Source organism: Hyla sarda, chromosome 3 (genome assembly GCF_029499605.1).
Source record: "Hyla sarda isolate aHylSar1 chromosome 3, aHylSar1.hap1, whole genome shotgun sequence".
In the NCBI taxonomy this organism is placed as follows: domain Eukaryota; kingdom Metazoa; phylum Chordata; class Amphibia; order Anura; family Hylidae; genus Hyla; species Hyla sarda.
Genome location: NC_079191.1, coordinates 367,569,211 through 367,594,992, shown reverse-complemented (window position 1 = coordinate 367,594,992; position 25,782 = coordinate 367,569,211). Strand labels below are relative to the sequence as shown.

General features: G+C 45.2%; 1 protein-coding gene across 3 annotated transcripts in view; it reads right to left on the bottom strand.

Moving 5' to 3' along the window:
- The window catches only part of USP34 (ubiquitin specific peptidase 34), a 231,391-nt gene extending 207,453 nt beyond the window's left edge, over positions 1-23,938 (bottom strand). For all 3 annotated transcript variants that reach the window (XM_056567745.1, XM_056567746.1, XM_056567747.1), the window contains exons 1-3: positions 23,799-23,938; positions 2,738-2,825; positions 1,755-2,190 (exon numbers count right to left, since the gene is read on the bottom strand). In XM_056567745.1, coding sequence (XP_056423720.1) covers positions 1,755-2,190; positions 2,738-2,825; positions 23,799-23,841 — 567 coding nt within the window. In that variant the 5' untranslated portion in view covers positions 23,842-23,938. The remainder of the gene's footprint in view (positions 1-1,754; positions 2,191-2,737; positions 2,826-23,798) is intronic.
- Positions 23,939-25,782: the final 1,844 nt, after the last annotated feature.

Genomic DNA, 25,782 nt, shown 5'->3' with positions numbered 1-25,782 from the left:
GTGCGCTACAGAAAGAGGCAGCAAATAAACCATCAACAATTATGTGGAGGAACATACTACAAATGACAACTGGAGAGAGGCCGAGCTCCTCCAAATAACCTTCATGAGGGCTAGGGGTTCAGGATAGGAGGGGGGGGGGTGCGGGAAGCAGGTAGTAGAGAAAGACAATCAGAAAGGAAAGAAGAAAACTGGGTCAGGAAAGAGGACAGATTACAGTGAGTAAACTCACACTAAGCACGGGTCAGTGGATACTGCGGCTAGACTAAGACTCAAGCCGGCTACACCGAAGGACAGTGAGGGCTGGACAGCTCACTGTGCCAACTCTTGTTGAAACCTGCAACGTGGGAGTGTGCTAGGGCATACAATTTTTTCACAGCTGCATGTAAGGGTAACCATGTTTATTAATTCCAATAAACTAGAAACGTCTGAAGAGCGGCACCTTCTGGTTATCAAGAGCTTGGTCGACATCAAGATATGGGCTACAGGGGAGCGAACATTGTGAGGCAGATGATCTAAGTTCAAAAGTAACAGAGCCAAGCTTGGGTGAAGTGTGAAATCATTGCGTATGAGTTTGCGAAAGAGTTTTTGGACCCCTTTCCAGAGAGGAAAGAGCATGAGACAATCCCACAGTATGTGCAGAAGGGTGCCACATTGGCCACAATTCCTCCAGCATAAATCTGAGCATTCCAGGTTCATAATATGGAGTCTCGAGAGGTGAAATACCACCAATAGATTGTCTTAGAACTGCCTCTCTGTGGTTGGTGGATCTCAACAGAGTGTGTGAGTGTCTCAAAGCTAGGTGCCATTGCTCCTAGTCTGTCAGTGCATGCTTGGAGTTGTAGTCATATTTCAAAGCAACAGTTTAGTGCAACATATGGGGTATTTCCGTACTCGGGAGAAATTGCTTAACAAATTTTAGGGGGCCTTTTCTCCTTTTACCCCTTATGAAAAGGTAAAGTTGGGGTCTACACCAGCATCTTAGTATATTAAAAAAAAAAAAAATAAAAAAAAAAGATTTTTACACTAACATGCTTGTGTTGCCCCATACTTTTAATTTTCACAAGCTGTAAAAGGAAAATAAGACCCCCAAAATTTGTAATGCACTTTTTCCTGATTACGGAAATACCCCATACGTGGGTGTAAAGTGATCTGCGGAGAACATGTCCCCCAAGTCTGTCTCCCATTTCGCCATGTATGACAATTTAGCTATTCACAAATATTGAGAACAAATAACAGAGAAATGGCACAATGAGTTATAAGAAATAATGCTCCAGAACTGTGATAATAGTGGAATACCATTATTTACTAAAACAGACTTGTCAAGAGAAGCCACAGGTTCCCTTCAAAAGTATTAGAACTTGTTCGGAAGGGCAGCAGGATACCCATTAAACTTCCTAGAAAGTCTCAAGAATTGCTCTGATACTCACATGATCAGATGGATTCCTTGAACTCCAAATGACAGAGGTCCCATGCAACTCTATGGGACCTCTGGCGTCAGACTTCCAGGAATCGGTGTGATAAGCTGCCCCAGTGATAAATGGGACAGCTCCACTGCAACTACACAACCGGCAACAGACAATCATTAGCTTATTGTTTAAGAATACAAGCCCCGCACCCCTATCAATTAAATGTTCTGCACAGCTACATAACAGACACACCAGATAAATAGATATCAATGTATGCAGCTCATTTATAGAGCTCTATATGAAGCAGTACTCATAGAAAACATTAAATATAAAAATTGGGAAACATACCTCTATTGTAGGATGGGTGTTATGCTTGTAAGCTGTATAGAGGGGAAATTGTATCTGAAAGATTTTTGCCACACATAATAAAAGTTTTTCTTTTTCGTCAGTACTCCATAAACTAAACAGGTCAGTGCTTTTCACAGAGTCTTCTTCTGTAAGGTTACAAGTCCTGGCAGCTTCTAACGGCTTCTCAGGGGCCTTACATGGTTCTGGCGGCCCCTCCTCCCCCTCCTCCTCCTCCTGAGGCTCCTTCTCCACATTCAGCAGCACCTCGGATGGGTTATTCTCATCCTGCCAGTTTGGATCAGGGCTAGTAGTGCAAATTTTCAAAAGCTGGTCCCGCAGGGCTTGGACTTGGCTGATCACCAAGTTAATAAGGGCACATACCACTTGGTTAAAGATCTCCAAATGTTTATACTCCTTAAAGCAGCACAGACACTGTCTACAAGTGAAAGGGAAACAAAGTCAGAAAACTGTATTTTATATGTCACACTACCTTATAAATCAGAGCGGTGTTCCCCAACCTGTGGCTCTCCAGTTGTTCCAAACTCCAATTTCCATCATACCTGTACTGCAGCATGGAGCACGAGCATTGTACTCTGGTACACCCTTACACAATGCATAGAGCATGTGCCGACCAACCACTTCATGCAGTAGGTAGAGTTAGTGAACCGTTCTAGAGGTGAGACCCTCGGAATTAAACACTTAACCCCTAACCTGTGGATAGGGGATACGTTTTTAAGCAGTGGACTACCCCTTTAAGCCTGCCATACATACTAGATAGCCGTCAGCCGAGCTGAGTTTGCATTGGTTTCGGTACCTACAAAAGGTATACCATTCAAGTGAACCGGACCAATGTTACAGTAATGTGCACCACCGCTAAAAACAGTATAGCTATGCAGGTCCGAGCAGATGCAAACTGAAGAGCCTCGATGTTCATTGGGGGGGGGGGGGGGGGGGGATGGTTGGGTCTAAAATGCACTACTTACCTTTGTGTCCAGGAATTAATATAAGCAAATATCTTGAGAGCATGTTCTTTTCTGAGGTGTAACTCATCACTTCCATCAGAGTCGGATACTACAATTTAAGACAGAAAAAAACAGTTATGGAGCATCGTGGAGAAGTATGAAAAAAGGCAGGAGCAATTTCTTATTTATTCCCATTACCTATACGGCAACAACATATTCAACAGCGCTGTAAAGAGACTAACATTTACATCTAATTACATAGACGTGGTCTAAGGTGATACAAGGTGCTCAACTCCAAGTGCAGTTGTGCACATACGTTGGAGTGGAGTGTAACATTTACATCTACCTGTCCCCAATGGGCCTCACAGTAACATTTTCCTCTCAGATGCATTCACATACTATGACAATTTTATGAGAAGCCCATAAACCTTTGAGTAGGTTTGTAGAAAGAAGAACCTGGAGGAAACAATAGAACATACATTGCAGATGTTGATGGAACCCAGTGCTTCAAGGCAATAGAGCTAACAGGGCTGCCCATAATAACCTATAGGATTACTACTTAAATGTTATAGGGAAAAATAAGATCTGAAATGTGGTTGGTTACTATAGGAATTACTTTTAACCACTTGTCATTTGATGTTCTGAGGACTATATTAAAAACTTTGAGCCAGCAACATCCTGTACTGAAGATTGGAGGACAAGTAGCAAAAAAATAAAACACCAACATATATTAAGTAAAGTCCCAAATCCCCATATAGAAAATAGATACAGCAGGCACTGAAAAATCCAAAAGAGATCACAGTCACCTATCACGGCAAAAATCAAGAAAAGTAAAATTAAATTGCCACCTTTCTTCAAAATGGTGTTCATCCAACACAGAAGGCCTATCTAAACTGGTTTAAAGAAATATGCAATATCTGGAAAAGACATGTTTCTTTGACAACACTTTAGATAGGTCCTCCATGTTACCATCAAATGGCTCTGTAGATGGAAAAATATTTGCCAGGTTTAGGAATCAGAAATGACATGCTGCAGTGCCAGAAAACACTTCAACCAGTCAGATGCTTGGGCCTGGCCTTATACCTCACTTATGATTTTGCTCATTTAATAGTCCTAACAGACCTCTCTCTGGCTTAAACCTCCTACCTCCCTTAGTGGTCACTGCAGTCCCTCCTCCCACTTCCCCAGTGGCCACTGCAGTCCCCCCTCCCACTTCCCCAGTGGTCACAGCAGTCCCCCCACCCACTTCCCCAGTGGTCACAGCAGTCCCCCCTCCCACTTCCCCAGTGGTCACAGCAGTCCCCCCTCCCACTTCCCCAGTGGTCACAGCAGTCCCCCCTCCCACTTCCCCAGTGGTCACAGCAGTCCCCCCTCCCACTTCCCCAGTGGTCACAGCAGTCCCCCCTCCCACTTCCCCAGTGGTCACAGCAGTCCCACTTCCCCAGTGGTCACAGCAGTCCCCCCCCACTTTCCCAGTGGTCACAGCAGTCCCCCCTCCCACTTTCCCAGTGGTCACAGCAGTCCCCCCACCCACTTCCCCAGTGGTCACAGCAGTCCCCCCCTCCCACTTCCCCAGTGGTCCCAGCAGTCCCCCCTCCCACTTCCCCAGTGGTCACAGCAGTCCCCCCTCCCACTTCCCCAGTGGTCACAGCAGTCCCCCCTCCCACTTCCCCAGTGGTCACAGCAGTCCCCCCTCCCACTTCCCCAGTGGTCACAGCAGTCCCCCCTCCCACTTCCCCAGTGGTCACAGCAGTCCCCCCTCCCACTTCCCCAGTGGTCACAGCAGTCCCCCCTCCCACTTCCCCAGTGGTCACAGCAGTCCCCCCTCCCACTTCCCCAGTGGTCACAGCAGTCCCCCCTCCCACTTCCCCAGTGGTCACAGCAGTCCCCCCTCCCACTTCCCCAGTGGTCACAGCAGTCCCTCCTCCCACTTCCCCAGTGGTCACAGCAGTCCCTCCTCCCACTTCCCCAGTGGCCACTGCAGTCCCCCCCACCCACTTCCCCAGTGGTCACAGCAGTCCCCCCACCCACTTCCCCAGTGGTCACAGCAGTCCCCCCTCCCACTTCCCCAGTGGTCACAGCAGTCCCCCCTCCCACTTCCCCAGTGGTCACAGCAGTCCCCCCTCCCACTTCCCCAGTGGTCACAGCAGTCCCCCCTCCCACTTCCCCAGTGGTCACAGCAGTCCCCCCCTCCCACTTCCCCAGTGGTCACAGCAGTCCCCCCCTCCCACTTCCCCAGTGGTCACAGCAGTCCCCCCTCCCACTTCCCCAGTGGTCACAGCAGTCCCCCCTCCCACTTCCCCAGTGGTCACAGCAGTCCCCCTCCCACTTCCCCAGTGGTCACAGCAGTCCCCCCCTCCCACTTCCCCAGTGGTCACAGCAGTCCCCCCCTCCCACTTCCCCAGTGGTCACAGCAGTCCCCCCCCTCCCACTTCCCCAGTGGTCACAGCAGTCCCCCCCTCCCACTTCCCCAGTGGTCACAGCAGTCCCCCCCTCCCACTTCCCCAGTGGTCACAGCAGTCCCCCCCTCCCACTTCCCCAGTGGTCACAGCAGTCCCCCCTCCCACTTCCCCAGTGGTCACAGCAGTCCCCCCTCCCACTTCCCCAGTGGTCACAGCAGTCCCCCCTCCCACTTCCCCAGTGGTCACAGCAGTCCCCCCTCCCACTTCCCCAGTGGTCACAGCAGTCCCCCCTCCCACTTCCCCAGTGGTCACAGCAGTCCCCCCTCCCACTTCCCCAGTGGTCACAGCAGTCCCCCCTCCCACTTCCCCAGTGGTCACAGCAGTCCCCCCTCCCACTTCCCCAGTGGTCACAGCAGTCCCCCCTCCCACTTCCCCAGTGGTCACAGCAGTCCCCCCTCCCACTTCCCCAGTGGTCACAGCAGTCCCCCCTCCCACTTCCCCAGTGGTCACAGCAGTCCCCCCTCCCACTTCCCCAGTGGTCACAGCAGTCCCTCCTCCCACTTCCCCAGAGGTCACAGCAGTCCTCCCTCCCACTTCCCCAGTGGTCACTGCAGTCCCCCATCCCACTTCCCCAGTGGTCACAGCAGTCCTCCCTCCCACTTCCCCAGTGGTCACAGCAGTCCTCCCTCCCACTTCCCCAGTGGTCACAGAAGGCAACTTTAACCCATCCATTAGTCACAGCATGCCTCTTCAAGCCCCACGTCCAGTTCAGAGAGCTTACCCATAACTGCCATATTCGAGCTCTGCATGATTGGTGCTGTAGAATAAAATATGGCAAGCAGCAAGAAGATCATCAATAAAGAACCATAATCCTTGAGATGGTCTGAATCCAAATGCACGTGCCTAGAATACAACAAAAGTGCTCGCCTGGACCGCTGGTATCAGATGGATTTACTTTGGAATGTCGGAGAAACAGCTGCCAAAAACAACACACAGCACGTCTGACCTGAAGTTTCCACTCATACTCTGCTAACTACACCAGAGTTTTCCAAAAACAGTGTGTCTCCAGCTGTTGCAAAACCAACTCTCAGCATGTACTTCATGACGGAAATTCCATCATGTGATCATAGCCTAAGGATATGTTCACACCGCAGAACGGAATTGCAGGGAAATTTCTGCAACACAATTCTGTTGAAATTCAAGCTACATCGAGTTCCATGGCATCCCGGTTGCAATACATGGCGGAATTGCTGCCGTCGAAATGCCGCTGTGTTAATGATACAGGGGAATCTAATTGAAGTAAATGGGCAGAAAATTTTGGCGGAATTCCGCGTGTGGACGTAGCCTTACAGGCAATGCTATATGGAACTAGAGCTCATTGACTATTCTAAAGGTTTATTCAGATGAAGCAAGTTTTGCCGCTTTATTTGCCATGCTGCAATCACCTAATCTGAATCTGTGGTTATACCACAACAAAAATGTAGAAAAGGGGTGAATACTTATGCAAGGTACTGTGTAGACACTTATTTGTCGGTCAGCGGGCCTACTAATTTGCATTATAAGGTACCTTTAGAACAGTGTTTTCCAAACTGTGTGCATCCAGCTGTAGCAAAACTACAACTCTCAGCATGCCCTGACAGCCTAGAAATAAATGGCAAGCAGGTAATCCATGGTAATTTCAAGCCAGAGCAGAGAGCTGCTGCCTGAGCAGCTCCTGTTCTGGCAGACCACTCTCTGATATCTACAAGGGTGCTGATATACACAAACCCCTTAAAGGGGTACTCCAGTGAAAACCTTTTTTCTTTTAAAATCAACTGGTGGCAGAAAATTAAACATATTTGTAAATTACTTCTATTAAAAAAATCTTAATCCTTCCAGTACTTATTAGCTGCTGAATGCTACAGAGGAAATTCCTTTCTTTTTGGAACACTGATGACATCACGAACACAGTGCTCTCTGCTGACATCTCTGTCCATTTTAGCAACCATGCATAGCTGATGCATAGCAGATGTATGCTAAGGGCAGCATGGTGGCTCAGTGGTTAGCACTGCTGCCTTGCAGTGCTGGGGACTTGGGTTCAAATCCCACTAAGGACAACAATAAATAAAGCGTTATTATTATTATAATAACGTCAGCAGAGATAACTGTGGTCGTGATGTCATCAGAGAGCATTCCAAAAAGAAAAGAATTTCCTCTGTAGTATTCAGCAGCTAATAAGAACAGGAAGGATTAAGATTTTTTCATAGAAGTAATTTACAAATATGTTTAACTTTCTGCCACCTGTTGATTTAGAAGAAAAAAAGGTTTTCACCGGAGTACCCCTTTAACCTGTTGGGGACGGAGGGCGTATGGATATGCCCTCGCGTTCCGGTACTTAAGGACGGAGGGCGTACCTGTACGCCCTCCGCATTTCCGATCATTGCCGCTCGCCGGGCAGTGATCGGACCGGGATGACTGCTGAAAAATTTTATTTTTCATTTGCACAGCCCACTGTTCCAAACATCTGTCAAACGGCAGTGGGGTGTAAATACTAACTGCACCCCTTATTAAATTCTGTGAGGTGTGTAGTTTTGAAAATGGGGTCACATGTGGGGGGGTCCACTATTCTGGCACTATGTTGGGCTTTGTAAACGCACATGGCCCCCGACTTCCATTCCAAACAAATTCTGTAGGGGGTGTAGTTTCCAAAATAGTATGCCATGTGTTTTTTTTTTGCAGTTATGGGGCTTCCAAAATGTGACATGCCCCCCCAAAAACCATTTCAGAAAAACTCACTCTCCAAAAAATCCCATTGTTGCTCCTTTCCTTCTGAGCCCTCTACTGCGCTCGCCGAGCACTACACATACACATGAGGTATTTCCTTACTCGAGAGAAATTGGGTTATAAATTTTGGGGTGCTTTTTCTCCTATTACCCCTTGCAAAAATTCAAAAACTTGGTCTACAAGAACATGCGAGTGTAAAAAATGAAGATTTTGTATTTTCTCCTTCACTTTGCTGCTATTCCTGTGAAACACTTAAAGGGTTAATACACTTTCTGAATGTCATTTTGAATACTTTGAGGGGTGAAGTTTTTATAATGGGGTCATTTATGGGGTATTTCTAATATGAAGGCTCTTCAAATCTACTTCAAAACTGAACTGGTCCCTGAAAAATTCTGATTTTGAAAATTTTGTGAAAAATTAGAAAATTGCTGCTGAACTTTGAAGCCCTCTGATGTTTTCCAAAAGTAAAAACATGTCAACTTTATGATGCAAACATAAAGTAGACATATTGTATATGTGAATTAATATATCATTTATTTGGTATGTTCATTTTCCTTACAAGCAGAGAGCTTCAAAGTTCGAAAAATGCAAAATTTTCTTTTTTTTCCCCATCAAATTTTTGAATTTTTCACCAAGAAATGATGCAAGTATCGCCGAAAATTTACCAATAACATAAAAATGAATATGTCACGGAAAAAACTCTCTCGGAATAAGAATGAAAAGTAAAAGCATCCTAGAGTTATTAATGCTTAAAGTGACAGTGGTCAGATGTGCAAAAAATGCTCGGGTCCTTAAGGGGTTTATAGCCTGTGTAATGGGGCAGGTCTTAGACAGTAAAAGCCCTTACATCTAAGGCTGCTTTTACACTATAAAATGTACCCGTTTTAAAGATCCGTTCAATGTTCTGTTATAGACTATAATGGGATTTTCTAACCGCCATATGGGATTTCGTTTAACGGACGATTTTCAGTTTGTTTTTATTAACGGAACATTGAACGGATCTTTAAAATGGATACATTTTATAGTGTGAAAGCAGACTAAAAATAATGCAAATACATCAAACCAAAATTCATGACCATGCACAACATCTTCAGGTGTGGGCTATCTCCTGGATTTCCATTTATAAGTATCAATATCCTAAAGTCAGTTTCGCGCTAGTGTATTACATCAGAGCACGACAAATCCTGGGTGTGGTGGAACCGAGGTTTTCGTCAGCCCTTTCCAATAATGACTGAACATCTTTTGAAGAAAAACTGATTTTCTTGCCTCCACCTCCATTTTTCGTGAATCCCTTGTTCTTCCTGAGGTCGGCGCTTCAGTATTTTAGAAGCAGCGGACATTAGGTGGCCGTCACAGTCAACCAGCAGCCTCAACAGAGGCACTCCGTACTAGGGCTGGGCGGTATACCGGTTAATACCGAATACCGAAAATTTTTGTCCTGCACAATATGAATTTTTCCCCATATCGCAACACTGGTTTGGCCCCTTCCCCTCAGGTATGAATGAACTACCAGTCCAGTGCTGCGTTGTCCCCATCGGGGAACTAATCATATGTGGCCCACGAGCGCTGTTCTGCCCCCCCCCCCCCCAATTAATCAGCGCTGCGCTGTCCCCATCGAGGTAAATTCTCCCATCACCCACAAGCGCTGCCCTCCTCGTCCTCCTGTTTGTTGCGGCCGCCAGCACTGACACTATACTGTGCAGTATCCCTATGCCCGGGCTGCAAAAGGTAAACAAAATAAACTTTAACTCACCTTCCCCGTCGGTCCGGACTTGCTTCCTAGGGAATGGAATGTCGGCCAGCCGTCAGCCTATCACCAGCCACAGCGATGTTCCGCCTCGGCCGGTGATAGGTTGAGTGCACGGTCATGTAAGAAGACGGCTTCTTACATGACAGTGGGCTCAGCCTATCACCGGCCGAGGTGGAACATCGCTGTGGCCAGTGATAGACTGACTGCTCTCCAACGTTCATGTCCCCAGGAAGAGCATAAGGCCGACATAGGAACATGCGTTAAAGTTTATTTTGTTTACCTTTTGTAGCCCGGGCATTGGGATACTGCACAGTATAGAGTGTCAGCGCCGGCGGCCGCAACAAACAGGAGGACGAGGAGGGCAGCGCTTGTGGGTGATGTGAGAATTAACCCCGATGGGGACAGCGCAGCGCTGGGCTAATAGCTTTTTGGGGGTGGGAGGGAAATACTGTTATATACCGTGGAACTGCCATAAGTTACAAAAATACTGTGATACACATATTTGGTCATACCCTACTCCGTACTCAGGTTGCTAATTGGCTGCTGAGGTCACGTGACAGCAGACTGCTGTCCAAAGATATCCACTAGTGAACACCGCAGTGCTGACCAAAGACAATCAATGCTGAACAGTGCTGATAAACTGCTGGGTACAATTATGGTTTTTAGTGTAATGCACCAGAACTAAAAATCAGCAATGCAAACACTTCAGACATAAATCACAGATAAGCTTTACCCCTTGGCCCAAACTGGACATCCACTATAAAACCTAGAACCATTTATAAGGCTTGTGAATAAAGATCCTTCAACTCTACAGAACATTTATTAAAGCAAAGATCCTGGATTTCCTTGTCCCAGGCACAAAATGTCCATTTGCTGAAGAGCAGGTTTCTAAGAGGCTCCATTAATGTACCAGGAGACAGGGGCCAATGATTGATGCCCACTGTGCAACTGTTCCCTTCTGATTTATGAGGCTGTTTGCAGCTGCCACCGGGCCGCTACATGAAGAATGAAAAGGGCTTTACAACAGGGGTGTGTCCATAAGGAGGCAGCCACGGACCTGTGTCACCTTTCTTTTCAAGTCTTCATGTGGTTTTCACCGTGTTTTCCTTTTCTTAAATCAAGAATCATACTTTCATCTGTGTTGCCTTTTGCTTTACGTGCCCCACAGCCTGAAATATCACTTATTATTACCATAGAATGTTATATCTACAAACCAGAGGATGGTTAAATCGTACTCATTTAGGATGGCGTTGACCCAATATAAAATAAAAAGTAAAAAGCAAATCCAAGATTAAATAGAGTAAACAGCTCTTTGTAGCAGTTAAATGTTCTGGTTTAGTAGAGAGGGACCCTGATCAGGAGACCACTGACCTGGTACATAGGGACCTGATAACCAGCCAAGTTTGCTACGTTTGAGGTGCTCTAATATTATCCATCTTTCCCACCCCCCATCTCCTACAATGTAAACTTACACGAATCCTCTCGGAAATATATAACGTGGCTATACCTAAACATTAACTTTTTTAGTCTCAGTTGGGCTCCACTATCAACAGTGCTGACTGTGCATTCTTCTCACCCTGTTCCAGGGTTAACCGTGATAACCAAGTTTTAGTGTGGCCTTAAAGAGTAAACATTTACCTAGTGTGCCCACTCAGATGCCAGATAAGGATCCTTTTATATACAAATCATGGCATTCCTGCTGACCCCAAACTAATTCAATATAGGGCAGCACAATTTGGGGAACATAAGAGATTGCGATTATGGAGGTAAATATTTAAACAAATGGTGAAATTCCTCAATTTCATGTCCAATCTCCATTTCATATGTATCCCATAATTTCACATTCCTCCCCATTTCACATCTATCCCTCCATTTCATGTCCATCCTAAATTTCACATCAGCCACTCCCCCTTTTTCAAGTCAATCCCCCAATGTCACATCTCCCCCATTAATATTGTGCCAGGGCACAGGGGAAACACAAAACCTGATGCTTACCTAGCCCCAGTCCGCTGTGGGTCTCCCAAAGATCTAATTTTCCTCCATGCAGTCCAATGTCTTACGGGACTTTTCGGCTGCCCATAATGGCAAGTTTTTCTGGGGGGGTGGGGGGGGGCCATATCGCAAAGGCCGTGATTGGATTGCAATATCATACAGCCCTCCATATACACAAGTCACTGAATGGCTGAGGGTGCAGGTCCTGTGAGGCTGCGGAAGACCAGGAGCACTGGCACAAAAAGCGTGGGCCACAATCCCCAGCCCAGGAGCAAATTTATGTGTTGCATGGAAAACCCCCTTTCAGGTCATGCAGGTTCATCCAACCATCTAACCCAGTGTTTCCCAACCAGCGCACCTCCAGCTGTTGCAAAACTAAAGCTCCCAGCATGTCTGGACAGCCAAACAGGATTTGCGGGGGACCGTGGCTAGGCAAGCATCAGGTTTTATTATGTTTCCCCTGCACCCTGTAGCTAATCTGAGCGTAAGAATGAGCATAAAATACCACATATACAAGGGATGCCAAAAGAATGCCTTTCCTGAATATACACCTAAATTCTGAGGGAAATAATATTGCTTCAAATCCACAGCAAGTCTGCAGAGTAACAAGAGGATTCTGCTGCAGGTTCCCTAAAGATTTTATCTGTCGTGCATAAAATAAAATAATAATTTTTAAAAAGTCAACTGTGCTGTAAAAATGTGCAACATTATTGGCATGATGTGGATCCGAAACTATGAACGTCTATGGGATCATCTGCTACTGTTATTTGCTGCAAATTTGCAGATGTGCAAATCTGAAGCTTTTCATTTCTGTCAAAATTCACCCTAACAGAATCCTCAGTGTGTGAACAAGTCTTTGGAAATATCTGCATCAAAAACTGCATGTGTGAGATGTGGATTAAGTTGTTATTCATGCTTGTAATAGGAGTTGTAACACCAAGCCCAAGGTGATGCGCGGGCCTATTGGATTTACATAGAGTGTGTGCTGTCCCACTGCTCGAACAGAGTGCTCATGGAGATCACAATAGTAAAATACACAGTATAGTTAGTCCTGCCATCTACTTTTAGGGGAAGATTTATCAAAACCTGTCCAGAGGAAAAGTTGGGGAGTTGCCCATAGCAACCAGACTGCTGCTTTCATTTTTGAAAAAGCCTCTGAAAAATTTAAGAAGCGATCTGATTGTTTGCTTTGGGCACCTCAGCAGCTGTTCCTCTGGACAGGTTTTGTTAAGTCTATCCCTTAGGGTACGTTCACATGGCCGGATCCCCAGCGCATATTATGCTGCAGATCCACTGCTGAAGGACCGCTGTATGCTGCCTTTACAGGTGCCTGCTCGAAGTCGCAATCCGCCGCTACGAGCAGACACACTGCAATGTGCGAGTCGCCGCACGCATGCGCAGTATACTCGCACATTGCGGCTGCTCTTGGCCTAGATCAGGGAGCAGCCACGATGTGTGCAAGTACACTGCACATGTACGGCAACTCGCACATCGCAGCAGTGTGTCTGCTCGTAGCGGCGTATTGCCGTTCGCAGCATGCACATCTAAAGGCACCGTATAGCAGCAGATCTGCAGCGTAAAATACACTGTGGATCTGCTCGTGTGAACGTAGCCTAACAGAATCCTCAATGTGTGAACAAGTCTTTGGAAAAAATCTGCATCAAAAACTGCATGTGTGAGATGTGGATTAAGTTGTTATTCATGCTTGTAATACGAGTTGCAACACCAAGCCCAAGGTGATGCGGCCCTATTGGATTTACATAGTGTGTGCTGCCCCACTGCTCGAACATAGTGCTCATGGATATCACAGTAGTAATATACACAGTATGGTTAGTCCTGCCACGTACAGGGGAGTGGGAAAAAAAACAAAAAAAATCAATCTACTTGTCCAAGGTACTAAAGCAGAACACAATCTACTTGTCCCTCAAGAAAATCCACTTGTCCAGGTAGATAAAATAATTTCAACCAAAATAGTATGTAAATAAGGTCTTTATTAGTTTCAGCACTTTCGTTTTTCCTCCCCGTCCTATAACAGCTATAATATTATAATATATAATATAATTATAATAGCTATAAACTCATGCTCTGAAGCAAAAAAAAAAAAAAAAAAACATTTAAAAAAAAAAAAGCTAATTTGGGGGTTCTCTTTTTTTCGCCATTCACCTTGTGGTCAAACTTACAAATTATTTTGATACCTTAGGTCGGCCTGATTACACCAATAGCAAATTTGTTTAGTTTCAGTCATGTTTTAACCCCTTAATGACCACGGACATAAACGTACGTCCTGGTTTGGCGGTACTTCGCGCACCAGGACGTACATTTACATCCTGTGTATGACCGAGAGCATCGGAGTGGTGCTCGTGTCATACACAGCAGGTTCCGGCTGCTATCAGCACCCGGGGACCCGCCGGTAACGGCCGACATCCGCGATCGCGCTGATATCCAACATTAACCCCTCAGATGCTGTGATCCGTACAGATCATCTGTGGCAATGTGCATGTTAAATTTGATGTCCTATGCATAGCACTGAACAGTATTAGAAATCAAATGATTGCTATAATCCCCTATGGGGGACATAAAAAGTAAAAAAAAAAAAAAAAAAAAAATATATATATATATATATATATATATATATATATATATATATATATATATATATAAATTTTTAACTGAAAAAGCCCCTCCCCCCAATAAAAATGAAACTTGTCTGTTTTTCCCATTTTACCCTCAAAAAGCGTAAAAAAAATTTTTTATAAACATATTTGGTATCGCCGCGTGCGTATATGTTCGATCAAAATATAATGTTCCTGTACAGTGAACGGCGTAAATGTAAAAAATAAAAAGTCCAAAAATGCTGCTTTTTTGTCACATTTTATTCCAAAAAAATAATATAAAAGTTTTATATATGCAAATGTGGTATCGATAAAAAGTACAGATGACGGCGCCAAAAAATTAGCCCTCATACTGCCCTATATACGGAAAAATAAAGTTATAGGTGGTCAAAATAGGGTGATTTTAGATTACTGATTTTGTACAAAAAGTTTTAGATTTTTTTAAGCGGTACAAAAATATTAAAGTATCTAGCCATGGCTTTCATTTTAATCGTATTGACCCACAGAATAAAGAGCACATTTTTACCGTAAAGTGTACAGTGTGAAAACAAAACCCTCCAATATGTGCAAAATTGTGGTTTTCATTTAAATTTCCTCCATAAAAAAATATTTTTGGGGGTTTGCGGTACATTTTATGGTAAAATGAGAGGTGATCTAAAGGGTTAATAGCCGGCATCATTAATCACTGCATGCCGGGCTATTAGCGGCTGCCCTCGGCTACTGAAATCAGCCGGTGACCGCCGAGTACGGAGTAGGCTTGAATCAGGAGCCCAATCCATAGACACTGAGTGCCGGTATGAGGTGCAGACTTGCGTCCCATGCAAGTCTGCATCCGCTCCTGCATCCCACACTGCATTAAGAAATAAATAGATAGATAAAAAGAGGGGGGGGGGGGGGGGGGGGAGGGAAATCGGTCCGGCCCTGCTTGCCCGATACAGGGCTAAATCTATGAAAAATTCACCTGCCCGATGCCCGGAACTACATGTCCCAGGCGTCAGGTGATAGGATTTCCAAGATTTATCAAAACCTATCCAGAGGAAAAGTTGGCGAGTTTCCCATAGCGACCAATAAGATTACTTTCATTTTTTAAAAAGCTTCTGAAAAATGAAAGAAGCGATCTGATTGGTTGCTATGGGCAACTCAGCAACTGTTCCTCTGGACAGATTTTGATAAGTCTCCTCACAGTACCTTCACATGAGCGGATCCCCAGGGCGTATTATGCTGCAGATCCGCAGCTGAAGGACCGTTGTATGCTTCTTCTATAGGTGCCGCAGTACGCCGCTACAAGCAGACACACTGAAGCGATGTGCAAGTCGCTGCGCATGCAAGGTGTACTCGCACACATCGCAGCCACTCCCCCTGCTCTATGAGCTAGGCCGAGAGCTGCCGCGATGTGCGAGTATACTGCGCATGCGCACAGAAACTTGGACATCGCAGTGTGTCTGCTCGCAGCGGCGGATTGCCGCTCCGAGCAGGCACCTATAAAAGCAGCTTACAGCGGTCCTTCAGTGGTGGATCCGCAGTGTAATACGCCCTGTGGATCCGCTTGTGTGAACGTACCCTCAGAGAGCACAATTGGTTGTTTAAAAATAAAGCAATGAAAAAGAAGACGTTCCCCCATAACAACCAATTACTACACTAGTTTTAATAGTCCCCTTTTGGGACAGGTTAACACATTGTGGGGGGGGGGGGGGGGAAGAGATGCAGATTTTTATTTGTTATTTTTAATGCTGTATTTTTATGCACTGTTTGCATAAAAAAAATATTAAGTAAGCTTTATTCTATGGCAAATATAATTAGAGATAGTTCTAGGGAGAGGATACAGTCCAATACACTAAAGTCCTATGGTGTAAGAGTCCTGTAAAGCACAAGAAAACATATTAAAATGTAGAATAAGATCAGCTCCCCGTATGTATAAAAGGCATGAACGTACAACACCAGGAGGGCTGGTGAACAGAAATGTGGAATTGAAAGCAAGGTACAGCTCTATAGATCCTGAGAAATCATTTACCTTTATCCATGATAAAAACACCTGCCTACAGACGGAATATCAATTTTAGGGCTAATATGTGAAGATGCAGATGTTATCCCATGTGTACACAGATTGTTATATATTACGCAAGACAGATGATTGCATAAAAGCTCTGGTTCTGGACATTCCTTGAACATGACAGTATACAGCCAGATGGGGGCAGCATAAGGAGAGCTCTACCCCAGCTTCCACCAAACCTGACTGCCGTATACTGGTGTTAACTTTTAAGAGTAGGGGAAGGGACCAACTTTAGGCAAAAGCTGAAGTCACAGTTTTTGCCTAAATGGTATATTATATATTCAACGTGAAATCAGACATAGCACACATTATGTCATAACCCTGCATACACTGCACTGGGTGAGAAACACTGTCCTAAACGGATGCCATATATCAGATTGGTCAAATACAAAGCACCTAATATAGAACTCTATGGTGTGCAGTAAGGTTCCACATTACCATAGTGATAGGTAATTGTAAAGTTAGGCTGGGTTCACACTACGTTTTGTACTTACGGTTCCCGTATACGACTGGGAGGAGGGGCGGGGCTTAATTGCGGCGCCCGCACTCAGCCGTATAGGGGAACCGTATTTAATGTATGTCTATGAGCTGACCGGAGTGAGCCGCAGCCTCCGGTCGGCTGCGTTTTCAGCCGTATGCGGTTTCCCGACCGCAGGCAAAAACATGGTCGACCGCGTTTTTGCCTACGGTCGGGAAACCGCATACGGCCGAAAACGCAGCCGATCGGAGACTGCGGTTCACTCCGGTCAGCTCATAGACATGCATTAAATACGGTTCCCCTATACGGCTGAGTGCGGGCGCCGCGATTAAGCCCCGCCCACCCCTCCTCCCAGCAGTATACGGGAGCCGTAAGTACAAAACGAGGTGTGAACCCAGCCTAAGAAACAAATTATTGACAATATTTGCTCTAATTGTCGCTTACGTTGTAATAGATTCCATCACCAAATGCAAGCGAGAACACACTCAATGCTATTAAGGATAGCCATTCCCAAGTCATAACTGGACTCCTTTGTAAATAGCAATGTAAGGGTGCATTCACACCAACATTCTTCAATACCAAGTCCGACTGGGAGATGTGAAAACCGGGTGCTGCCGTATCCCAGCCGGCCCCGCATCTCAATAATATGAATGAGCCCATTTTGTGACACAAAACTGGATACGGGGCATAAATGAGCCGACCGGAATCACTACCTGACTCCGGTGGGCTCATTGAAATGAATGAGATGTGGGTCGGATCCGGTTTTTACATCTCCCAATCAATGATCTGCAGCGGTGTCGCAGGGGGTTAAATAGCCGATAACTTATACCGGAATATCGGTATAAGTTATCGGCTATCGGCCCTAACCTGCACCGATTATCGGTATCGGCCCTAAAAAACCGATACCGGTCGATCCCTACTGTATACTACAGACAAAATTATTTTCTTTTTGGATTTCTCTTCTGTCACGAGCACAGTGCTCTCTGCTGATCTCTGCTATCCATTTTAGGAACTGTCCAGAGCAGCATATGTTTGCTATGGGGATTTTCTCCTGCTCTGGAAAGTTCCTAAAATGCACAGCAGAGGTCAGCAGAGAGCACTGTGGTCATGACAAACAGAAAATCCAAAAAGCAAAGAATTTCCTCTGTAATATACAGCCGCTAATAAGTACTGGAAGGATTAAGATTTTTTAATAGAAGTAATTTACAAATCTGTTTAACTTTCTGGCACCAGTTGATTTAAAAAAAAAAAAAAAAAAAAAGGTTTCCCATCGATCGTTGTGCCAAGCGCTGTTAACCCTTCAGATGCGGCGATCAAAGTTGACAGCCGCCGCTTCTGAAAGTGAAAGTAAACGCTTCCCAGCAGCTCAGTCGGGCTGATGGGGACATCGCGATAAAATCGCGATGTTCCGATCAGCTGGGACGCAGGCGGAGGTCTCCTTACCTGTCTCCGCGGCGTCCGATCGTCGATTGATTGCTCCAAGCCTGAGCTACAGGCTTGAGCAATCAAGCCCCTATCTCACTGATCCGTGCAAAGCTATGGCTTTGCAGGGATCAGCATAGGAGATCAGTGTGTGCAGTGTTATAGGTCCCTATGGGAGCTATAACAGTGCAAATAAAAAGTGGGGGGGGGGGAAACGTCCAAAATAGTGTCTTTTTGGTCCCTTTTTATATCATGAAAAAATGAATAAAGTGATAAAAAAAAGTCCAATCAATACAAAAATGGTACCGATAAAAACTTCAGAACACGGCACAAAAAATGAGCCCTCATACCGGCCCGTACGCAGAAAAATAAAAAAGTTATAGGGGTCAGAATATGAGAATTTTTAACATACACATTCTCCTGCATGTAGTTATGATTTTTTCCTAAGTACGGAAATATCCAACCTATATAAGTAGGGTATCATTTTAACCGTATGGACCTACAGAAGATAAGGTGTTATTTTTACCGAAAAATGAACTGCGTAGAAACAGAAGCCCCGAAAAGTTACACAATTAAATTTTTTCCTTCACTTTTGTCGCACAATGAATTTATTTCCGTTTCGCCGTGGATTTTTGGGTGAAATGACTAATGTCACTGCAAAATAGAATTGGTGGCGCAAGAAATAAGCCAGAATATGGAATTTTATGTGCAAAATTGAAAGCGTTATGATTTTTAGAAGGTGATGAGGAAAAAATGAAAATGCAAAAACGGAAAAACCCTGCGTCCTTAAGGGGTTAAGCACGTCTGCATAACCGTTAAATAAATCCAAATGCTGTCACAGTTCAGAAATCAATGATCCATAACCCACACACAAAACCTGTTCAGGACATCATTTAACTACAGATAACTTCCAGGAAAAGTCACCCAAAACAAGTGTCAATCTGGCCAGTCACTTGCAGCAGGGACCACTTCCTATCCAAACAACATTTAGTCACTACAGGTATAAAGCAATGTGAGCCCCATCCATCACAGTGACAAATGACAGACGGGAGCATACAGAACAATGATTTATCAGCTCAATTTCTAGAAATTTCCTGATATATTCGCATTAGCAGGAACGTTATATTGCAGAATCGGTGACAACTGAATGAAACATTCAAGCACCAGCAGGAATACAACATCCTGAGGAAGCGTGTCTCCTAATGCAAACATATTAAAGGGCCACAAAAGGGAGGGCTTTGGGTTATTAGAGGGATGCTGCTGCACCTAAAGTTCAGTAGGGGTATAATCACATGCATCACATTTGTTACAAACATTTCTGAAGATAAACATTAGTCCCATACATCAGTGCATGGAATTCTGCAAGTCCCATGATAAGTCTGCTTTCACACAATAAAAATACCTCCGCTATAAAACCCTGGAAATCGGCCCTTAAACGTCCGTTAGAAAATCTCATTATAATCTATGGGATTTTTCTAATAGCCGTTTTAACCGTTATCGCCCTTTATTATTAACGGCCGTTATTTTGTGACGGGCGAATGAGAGGAAGAAATAGGGCATGCACTATTTCTCCCGTTACTATCGCCCGTCACAAAATAAGGGACGTTTTTAATAACGGGCAATAACGGGTTAAAACGGCTATTAGAAAAATCCCATAGATTATAATGAGATTTTCTAACGGACGTTTTTCAAGATTTTTATGAAGGACGTTCATTACGAATGAATTTTTAAAGTGTGAAAGGGGCCTAATGCTGCAGAAATTTCTGCAACAAACCAGTCATGTGTGAATATAATCTTAGGCTATGTTCACACTGCGGAATTCCAAGTCGACCGCACAGACACTGCAGTCTACAATAGACTGCAATGTGTTCCGCGAGTATTTCCGCCTGAAGAATGAGCAACACCATTCTTCAGGCAGAAATTTTAAAGCTGATTTTCCGTTCATAAATTCCGAAGTGTGAATTTGTGAAGGGAAACCCATTCACTATACTATACATTTTTTGTAAGCGGAATTTCTGCCTGCAATTTCAAAGCGGAATTGCAGGCGAAAATTCTGTAGTGTGAACCTAGCGTTAAAGGAGTATGACAAGATTTATTTCTGAACAATCAAATGACCTATAGATACATTGATCTGTGGGTTACAACCACTGGGGCTGCCGCCAATCCCAGGATTTAGTGAAAGCACATGATGAGTTTTGTAACCCTTTATGCAACTGGGAGGACCGCACATGTGGCCTGTACTCCTATGATGAGCAGGAATAGCAGCCCCCTTCTCAGAATTATTGGAGATCCCAGCAGACACCCCTTCCAATCCCCCTTATTGCCTTTCCATTTAATGGAATGCATCCCGATGTTCAGCTAAGCCAGCTTCCACAGTTTTGTTTCATCTGTGCACAAAGAAAATGGGAATGTCCCTAGCCAAAGGTTGTCATCTAATGACACGTCAGAATAACCAGCGTTGGACTTATTCTTTCAAAGGGTTTTCCATAACCAAAACATAGCTGATTAGAAGGCGTTGACTGGTAGGAAATTTAATGGAGCAGCACTGAGCATACTCAAGCACCTTGCCATAAGGGATATGAGATTCTCCTTCCCACGATGAGTGGAGAACCAAGAAGCCTCACACCCCTCTTTATCACATATGTATAGGTTTTAATGATGGAAAAATACCTTTTAATACAGGGCCAATGTATGCAGAGAACGTATGGCTAGGGCTGAGCGGTATGACCAAATATGTGTATCACGGTATTTTTGTAACTTATGGCAGTTCCACGGTATACAACGGCATTTCCCCCCCCCCCCCCCCCAAAAAAATTTTAATAATTAGCCCAGTGCTGCGCTGTTCCCATCGGGGTACTACTCATGTCACCCGCAAGTGCTGCCTCCCTCGTGCTCCTGTTTGTTGCGGGCCGCCGGCGCTGACACTATACTGTACGCTGTATCCCTATGCCCGGGCTGCAAAAGATAAACAAAATAAACTTTACGCACCTTCCTACGTCGGCCTCACACTCTTCCTGGGGAAGGAAACATCGGAGAGCAGTCAGCCTATCACCGGCCACAGTGATGTTCCACCTGAGCCCACTGTCATGTAAGGAGCTCTGTCCGGCTTCTTACATGACAGTGAGCTAAGACTATCACCGGCCGACGCGGAACATCGCTGCGTCCGGTGATAGGCTGATTGCTCTCCGACGTTCCCTTCCCCAGGAAGCAGGTGAGGCCGGTACCTGACCAATGGGGCAAGGTGAATTAAAGTTTATTTTGTTTATCTTTCTCAGCCCGGGCATAGGGATACAGCGTACAGTATAGTGTCAGTGACGGCGGCCCGCAACAAACAGGAGGACGAGGAAGGCAGCGCTTGCGGGTGATATGTGAGTATTTACCCCAATGGGGACAGCGCAGCCCTGGGCTGATAATTCATTCCCGAGGGGGAGGGTCCCAACCGGTATTGCGGTATGGGAAAAATTCATATCGTGCAGCACAAAAATTTTGGTATTCGGTATGAACCGGTATACCGCCCAGCCCTACGTATAGCTGATGATCTAGCAAACTGAACGTATGGCTATTACAGCCTACTACATGGGGTGATTATCAGCTGGACAACAGAACATAAAGGGCCCAATAAAATACAATTTTAAAAACAAGTAACTCCCAATTGGCCTACATTATCTGAACGGTTCCATTCGCCTGTTTTCCAGGGCAGGCATGTCACGTCAGTGTTTCCCAACCAGGGTGCCTCCAGCTGTTACAAAACTACAACTCCCAGCATGCCCGGACAGCCAAAGGCTGTCCGGGCATGCAGGGAGTTGTAGTTTTGCAACAGCTGGAGGCACCCTGGTTGGGAAACACTGCGTCACGTACACTGCTGCGAGCATGCATTGCGGGCAGTGCACACATATACATTAGCAGAGAAAAGAGAAGAAATGGTCAGGACCTAGCTAGTGTCCTACTGGGCATGTGCTGTTAACTATGACAGACAATCTCAGTATGAATGGTTCATCCTGCCCGTTCCATGCACACAATTTATTTGGTGTTACTATATTTCTTCCCCTACCACTGACGTCAGAAGAAATGGACTGGACTAGACCGGACCAGCGCTGAAATCCATTTACTTTAAAAGGGGCACTCCAGTGGAAAACTTTTTTTTTTTTTTTAATCAACTGGTGCCAGAAAGTTAAACAGATTAGTAAATGACATCTATTAAAAAATCTTAATCCTTCCAGTACTTATTAGCTGCTGAATACTACAGAGGAAATGTTTTTCTTTTTGGAACACATTGCTCTCTGCTGACATCATGACCACTGTGCTCTCTGCTGACATCTATGTCCATTTTAGGAACTGTCCAGAGCAGCATATGTTTGTTATGGGGATTTATTTCTACTCTGGACAGTTCCTAAAATGGACAGAGATGTCAGCAGAGAGCACTGTGGTCATTATGTCAGCAGACAGCTCTGTGTTCCAAAAAGAAAAACATTTCCTCTGTAGTATTCAGAAGCTAATAAGTACTGGAAGAATTAAGATTTTTTAATAGAAGTCATTTACGAATCTAACTTCCTGGCACCAGTTGATTAAAAAAATAAGTTTTCCACTGGAGTACCCCTTTAACTGCAAGGAAAGGAAGAGACATGTGACTTTTCCCCCATTGAAGTCATGCCGTTTTCTAAAGTAACACTGCATGTTTTTTTGTGGAAATGTGCACCGAATCTTCCTGTGTGAACGTACCTCCAAAAAACCTATACCCTTTACTCTAGGCCAGTGCTTCACAACCAGGGTGCAGACCAGCTGTTGTAAAACTAATGAAGGCTGTCCGGGGATGCTGGGAGTTGTAGTTCTGCAACAGCTGGAGGCCCCCATAGTTGGGAAACAGTGCTCTAGGCTTATAGTAATGAAGATGACTTGTGGTTCAGGACTATGGTCTTCTCCCTTAACCACATAGAACAGTGGTCTCCAAATTGTGGCCCTCCAGATGTTGCAAAACTACAACACCTAGTATAACGGGACAGCTTGCTGGGAGTTGTAGTTTTGCAACATCTGGGGGGGTCCACATTTTGGAGGTCACTGTCAGAGGCTCACCAAATCCTATTACTGAACACAGCCTTGGTGGGGGGGTTCATTGCTTAAAGCAGTCTGACAGCTCAACTGTTTCTTGTTGCCCACAGCAACCAATCACAGCTCAGCTTTCATTTCTTTACCAGCTATGGTAAAATGAAAGCTGAGCCCTGATTGGTTGCTATGGGTAACTAGCACAGTTTTTTCTATCAGATGGTTGGATATATGGGACCCCTTTTAACCCCTACATGTAAGCTCTCCACCTAACCTTCCTTTGGAGCAGCAGGCCTCTGCCTGTGACCATGTGACATAAAGGTTATAAAACAGCAGAGAATGGAGCCGTAAAGCGAGCTTGCCGTAGACATCCATGTAGAGTGCCGCACGGCCCATGCCCGGTGTAGGAGCTGTCATGGCGGGAGCTGCCCCCCACAGCCGATCACCGCAGCCCCCTGACAGGTGACAGCCCGAGGCCTGCAGCTCCTAGGCCCCGGTCACTTCTCCATGAATGACGGTGAGGAGCCCCGGCCCGCTCCCCCCCACCCCACCATCTCTCCCGCCGTTACTTACTCTCGTTTAACACCTCCACCAGGTCTGCGCAGATTTCACACATCGTTCATGTGTCCCGCGTCCCGAGCATGGATCTAGCGCTGCCCGCGGCCCCGTCAGCCGGTCTATGCGGCGCCGCTTCTGGCTGCAAGGCCCGGGGAACCAGCAGGAGTGAGGACGGGAGCTCTAAGGACTAAAGGACGGGGGGGCAAAGCGGACCGAGGAACAAGAAGTTTTATTCCCCCCCCCCCAGAGGTGACCGAGGCGGCGACGAGCGGAGTCACTCACTGCCTCACCGAACCATCATCACCACAGCCGCCGCCATTTTGGTTGGGGATGCTTAGCTCAGCTCGGCAGTTTCCGGAAGTGATTCGGCCGTTCGGGCCTTCGTGATCCCTCCCAGGGAGCCGAGCTGTCAGGTCACATGACCGCGCTGACAGCGGATGGGAGGGGCCTAGTGGCGGCTCGGGCGGGAGCAGTGTGGGCGACTGCAACTCGCAGTGTGAGGTGACAGGTGGCCTGCGGGGCAAACTGGTAAAATCCTGAAATGTTTGGGTCGGTCTCAAAACAACCGGAGGGTCATGGCCTCTGCCCTTTGTCCCGCACCATACTCCCAGCATTTATACTTTATGTAGGCGCCGTGTTAACCCCTTAAGGGCTTAGCGTTTTTGACTTTGCACAGTTTTTTTTGGGGGGGGATTTCCAACAAACAAGCGAAACTTTATTCATAATGGAGTGAAAAGTTAAAAACGTGTAAATTTTTTCTTACCAAACGGATGCAACCGGACAACATTTTTCAAACCGTTTATGGTTTATAACCGTATATGGGTTCAAATTTGTACACACGTTTTGATACAGTTTAGTCTGGTTTTGAGGAATCCGTTTTTCATCAAAAACCTGATACGGGAACTGTATTGCAAAAACGTGGTGTGAATGCACCCTAAGAGGAAGACCAATGCAGCACGTAGGACAGTGGTCTCCAAACTGGGCACAGTTTTTGTTGACAGCAGGTACACTTTAAGTTGCTAAACTACAGCTCCCAGCATGCCCAGACAGCCAACGGCTGTCCGGGCATGCTGGGAGTTGTAGTTTTGCAACAACTGGAGGTCCGCAACTCGGAAATCAAGAATATAGAGGTGCTCTTAAATACGCCAGAACCCATTATAATACGGGGGTGTAATTGGGGTTGGTGGCATCCATTGTAAAACAGTCCAAAAGTATTGAACCCCTTATAACGCTTTTTTTTTTTTTCTCCTCCTCGCCTTTTAACCCCTTAAGGCCCTTTTTTGCAATTCTGACCACTGTCACTTTATGCATTAATAACTCAGAGATGCTTTTACCGATTATTCTGATTCTGAGATTGTTTTTTTTCGTGTCAGATTCTACTTTATGTTAGTGGTAAATTTTTGTCGATACTTGCATCATTTCTTTGTGAAAAATTTGATGAAAAAATAGAAAATTTCGCATTTTTCTAACTTTGAAACTCTCTGCTTGTAAGGAAAATGGATATTCCAAGTACATTTTATATTGATTCACAAATACAATATGTCTACTTTGTGTTGACATCATAAAGTTGACATGTTTTTACTTTTTGAAGACGTTAGAGGGCTTCAAAGTATAGCAGCAATTTTCAAAATTTTCACTAAAATTTCAAAATCTGAATTTTTTAGGTACCAGTTAAGTTTGAAGTGGATTTGAGGTGCCTTTCTGCGAGAAATACCCCATAAATGACCCCATTATAGAAACTACACCCCTCAAAGGATTAAAAAACACATTTAGAAAGTTTGTTAACCTTTTAGGTGTTTCACAAGAATAGCTGCACAGTGGAGGAGAAAAATCAAAATCTGCATTTTTTACACTAACATGTTCTTGAAGCCCCATTTTTTTTCATTTTTAAAAGTGGTATTAGGTGAAAAAGCGCCCCAAAATTTGGAGCCCAATTTCTCTTGAGTATGGAAATACCTCATATGTTGACATAAAGTGCTCTGTGGGCTCACAACATGAC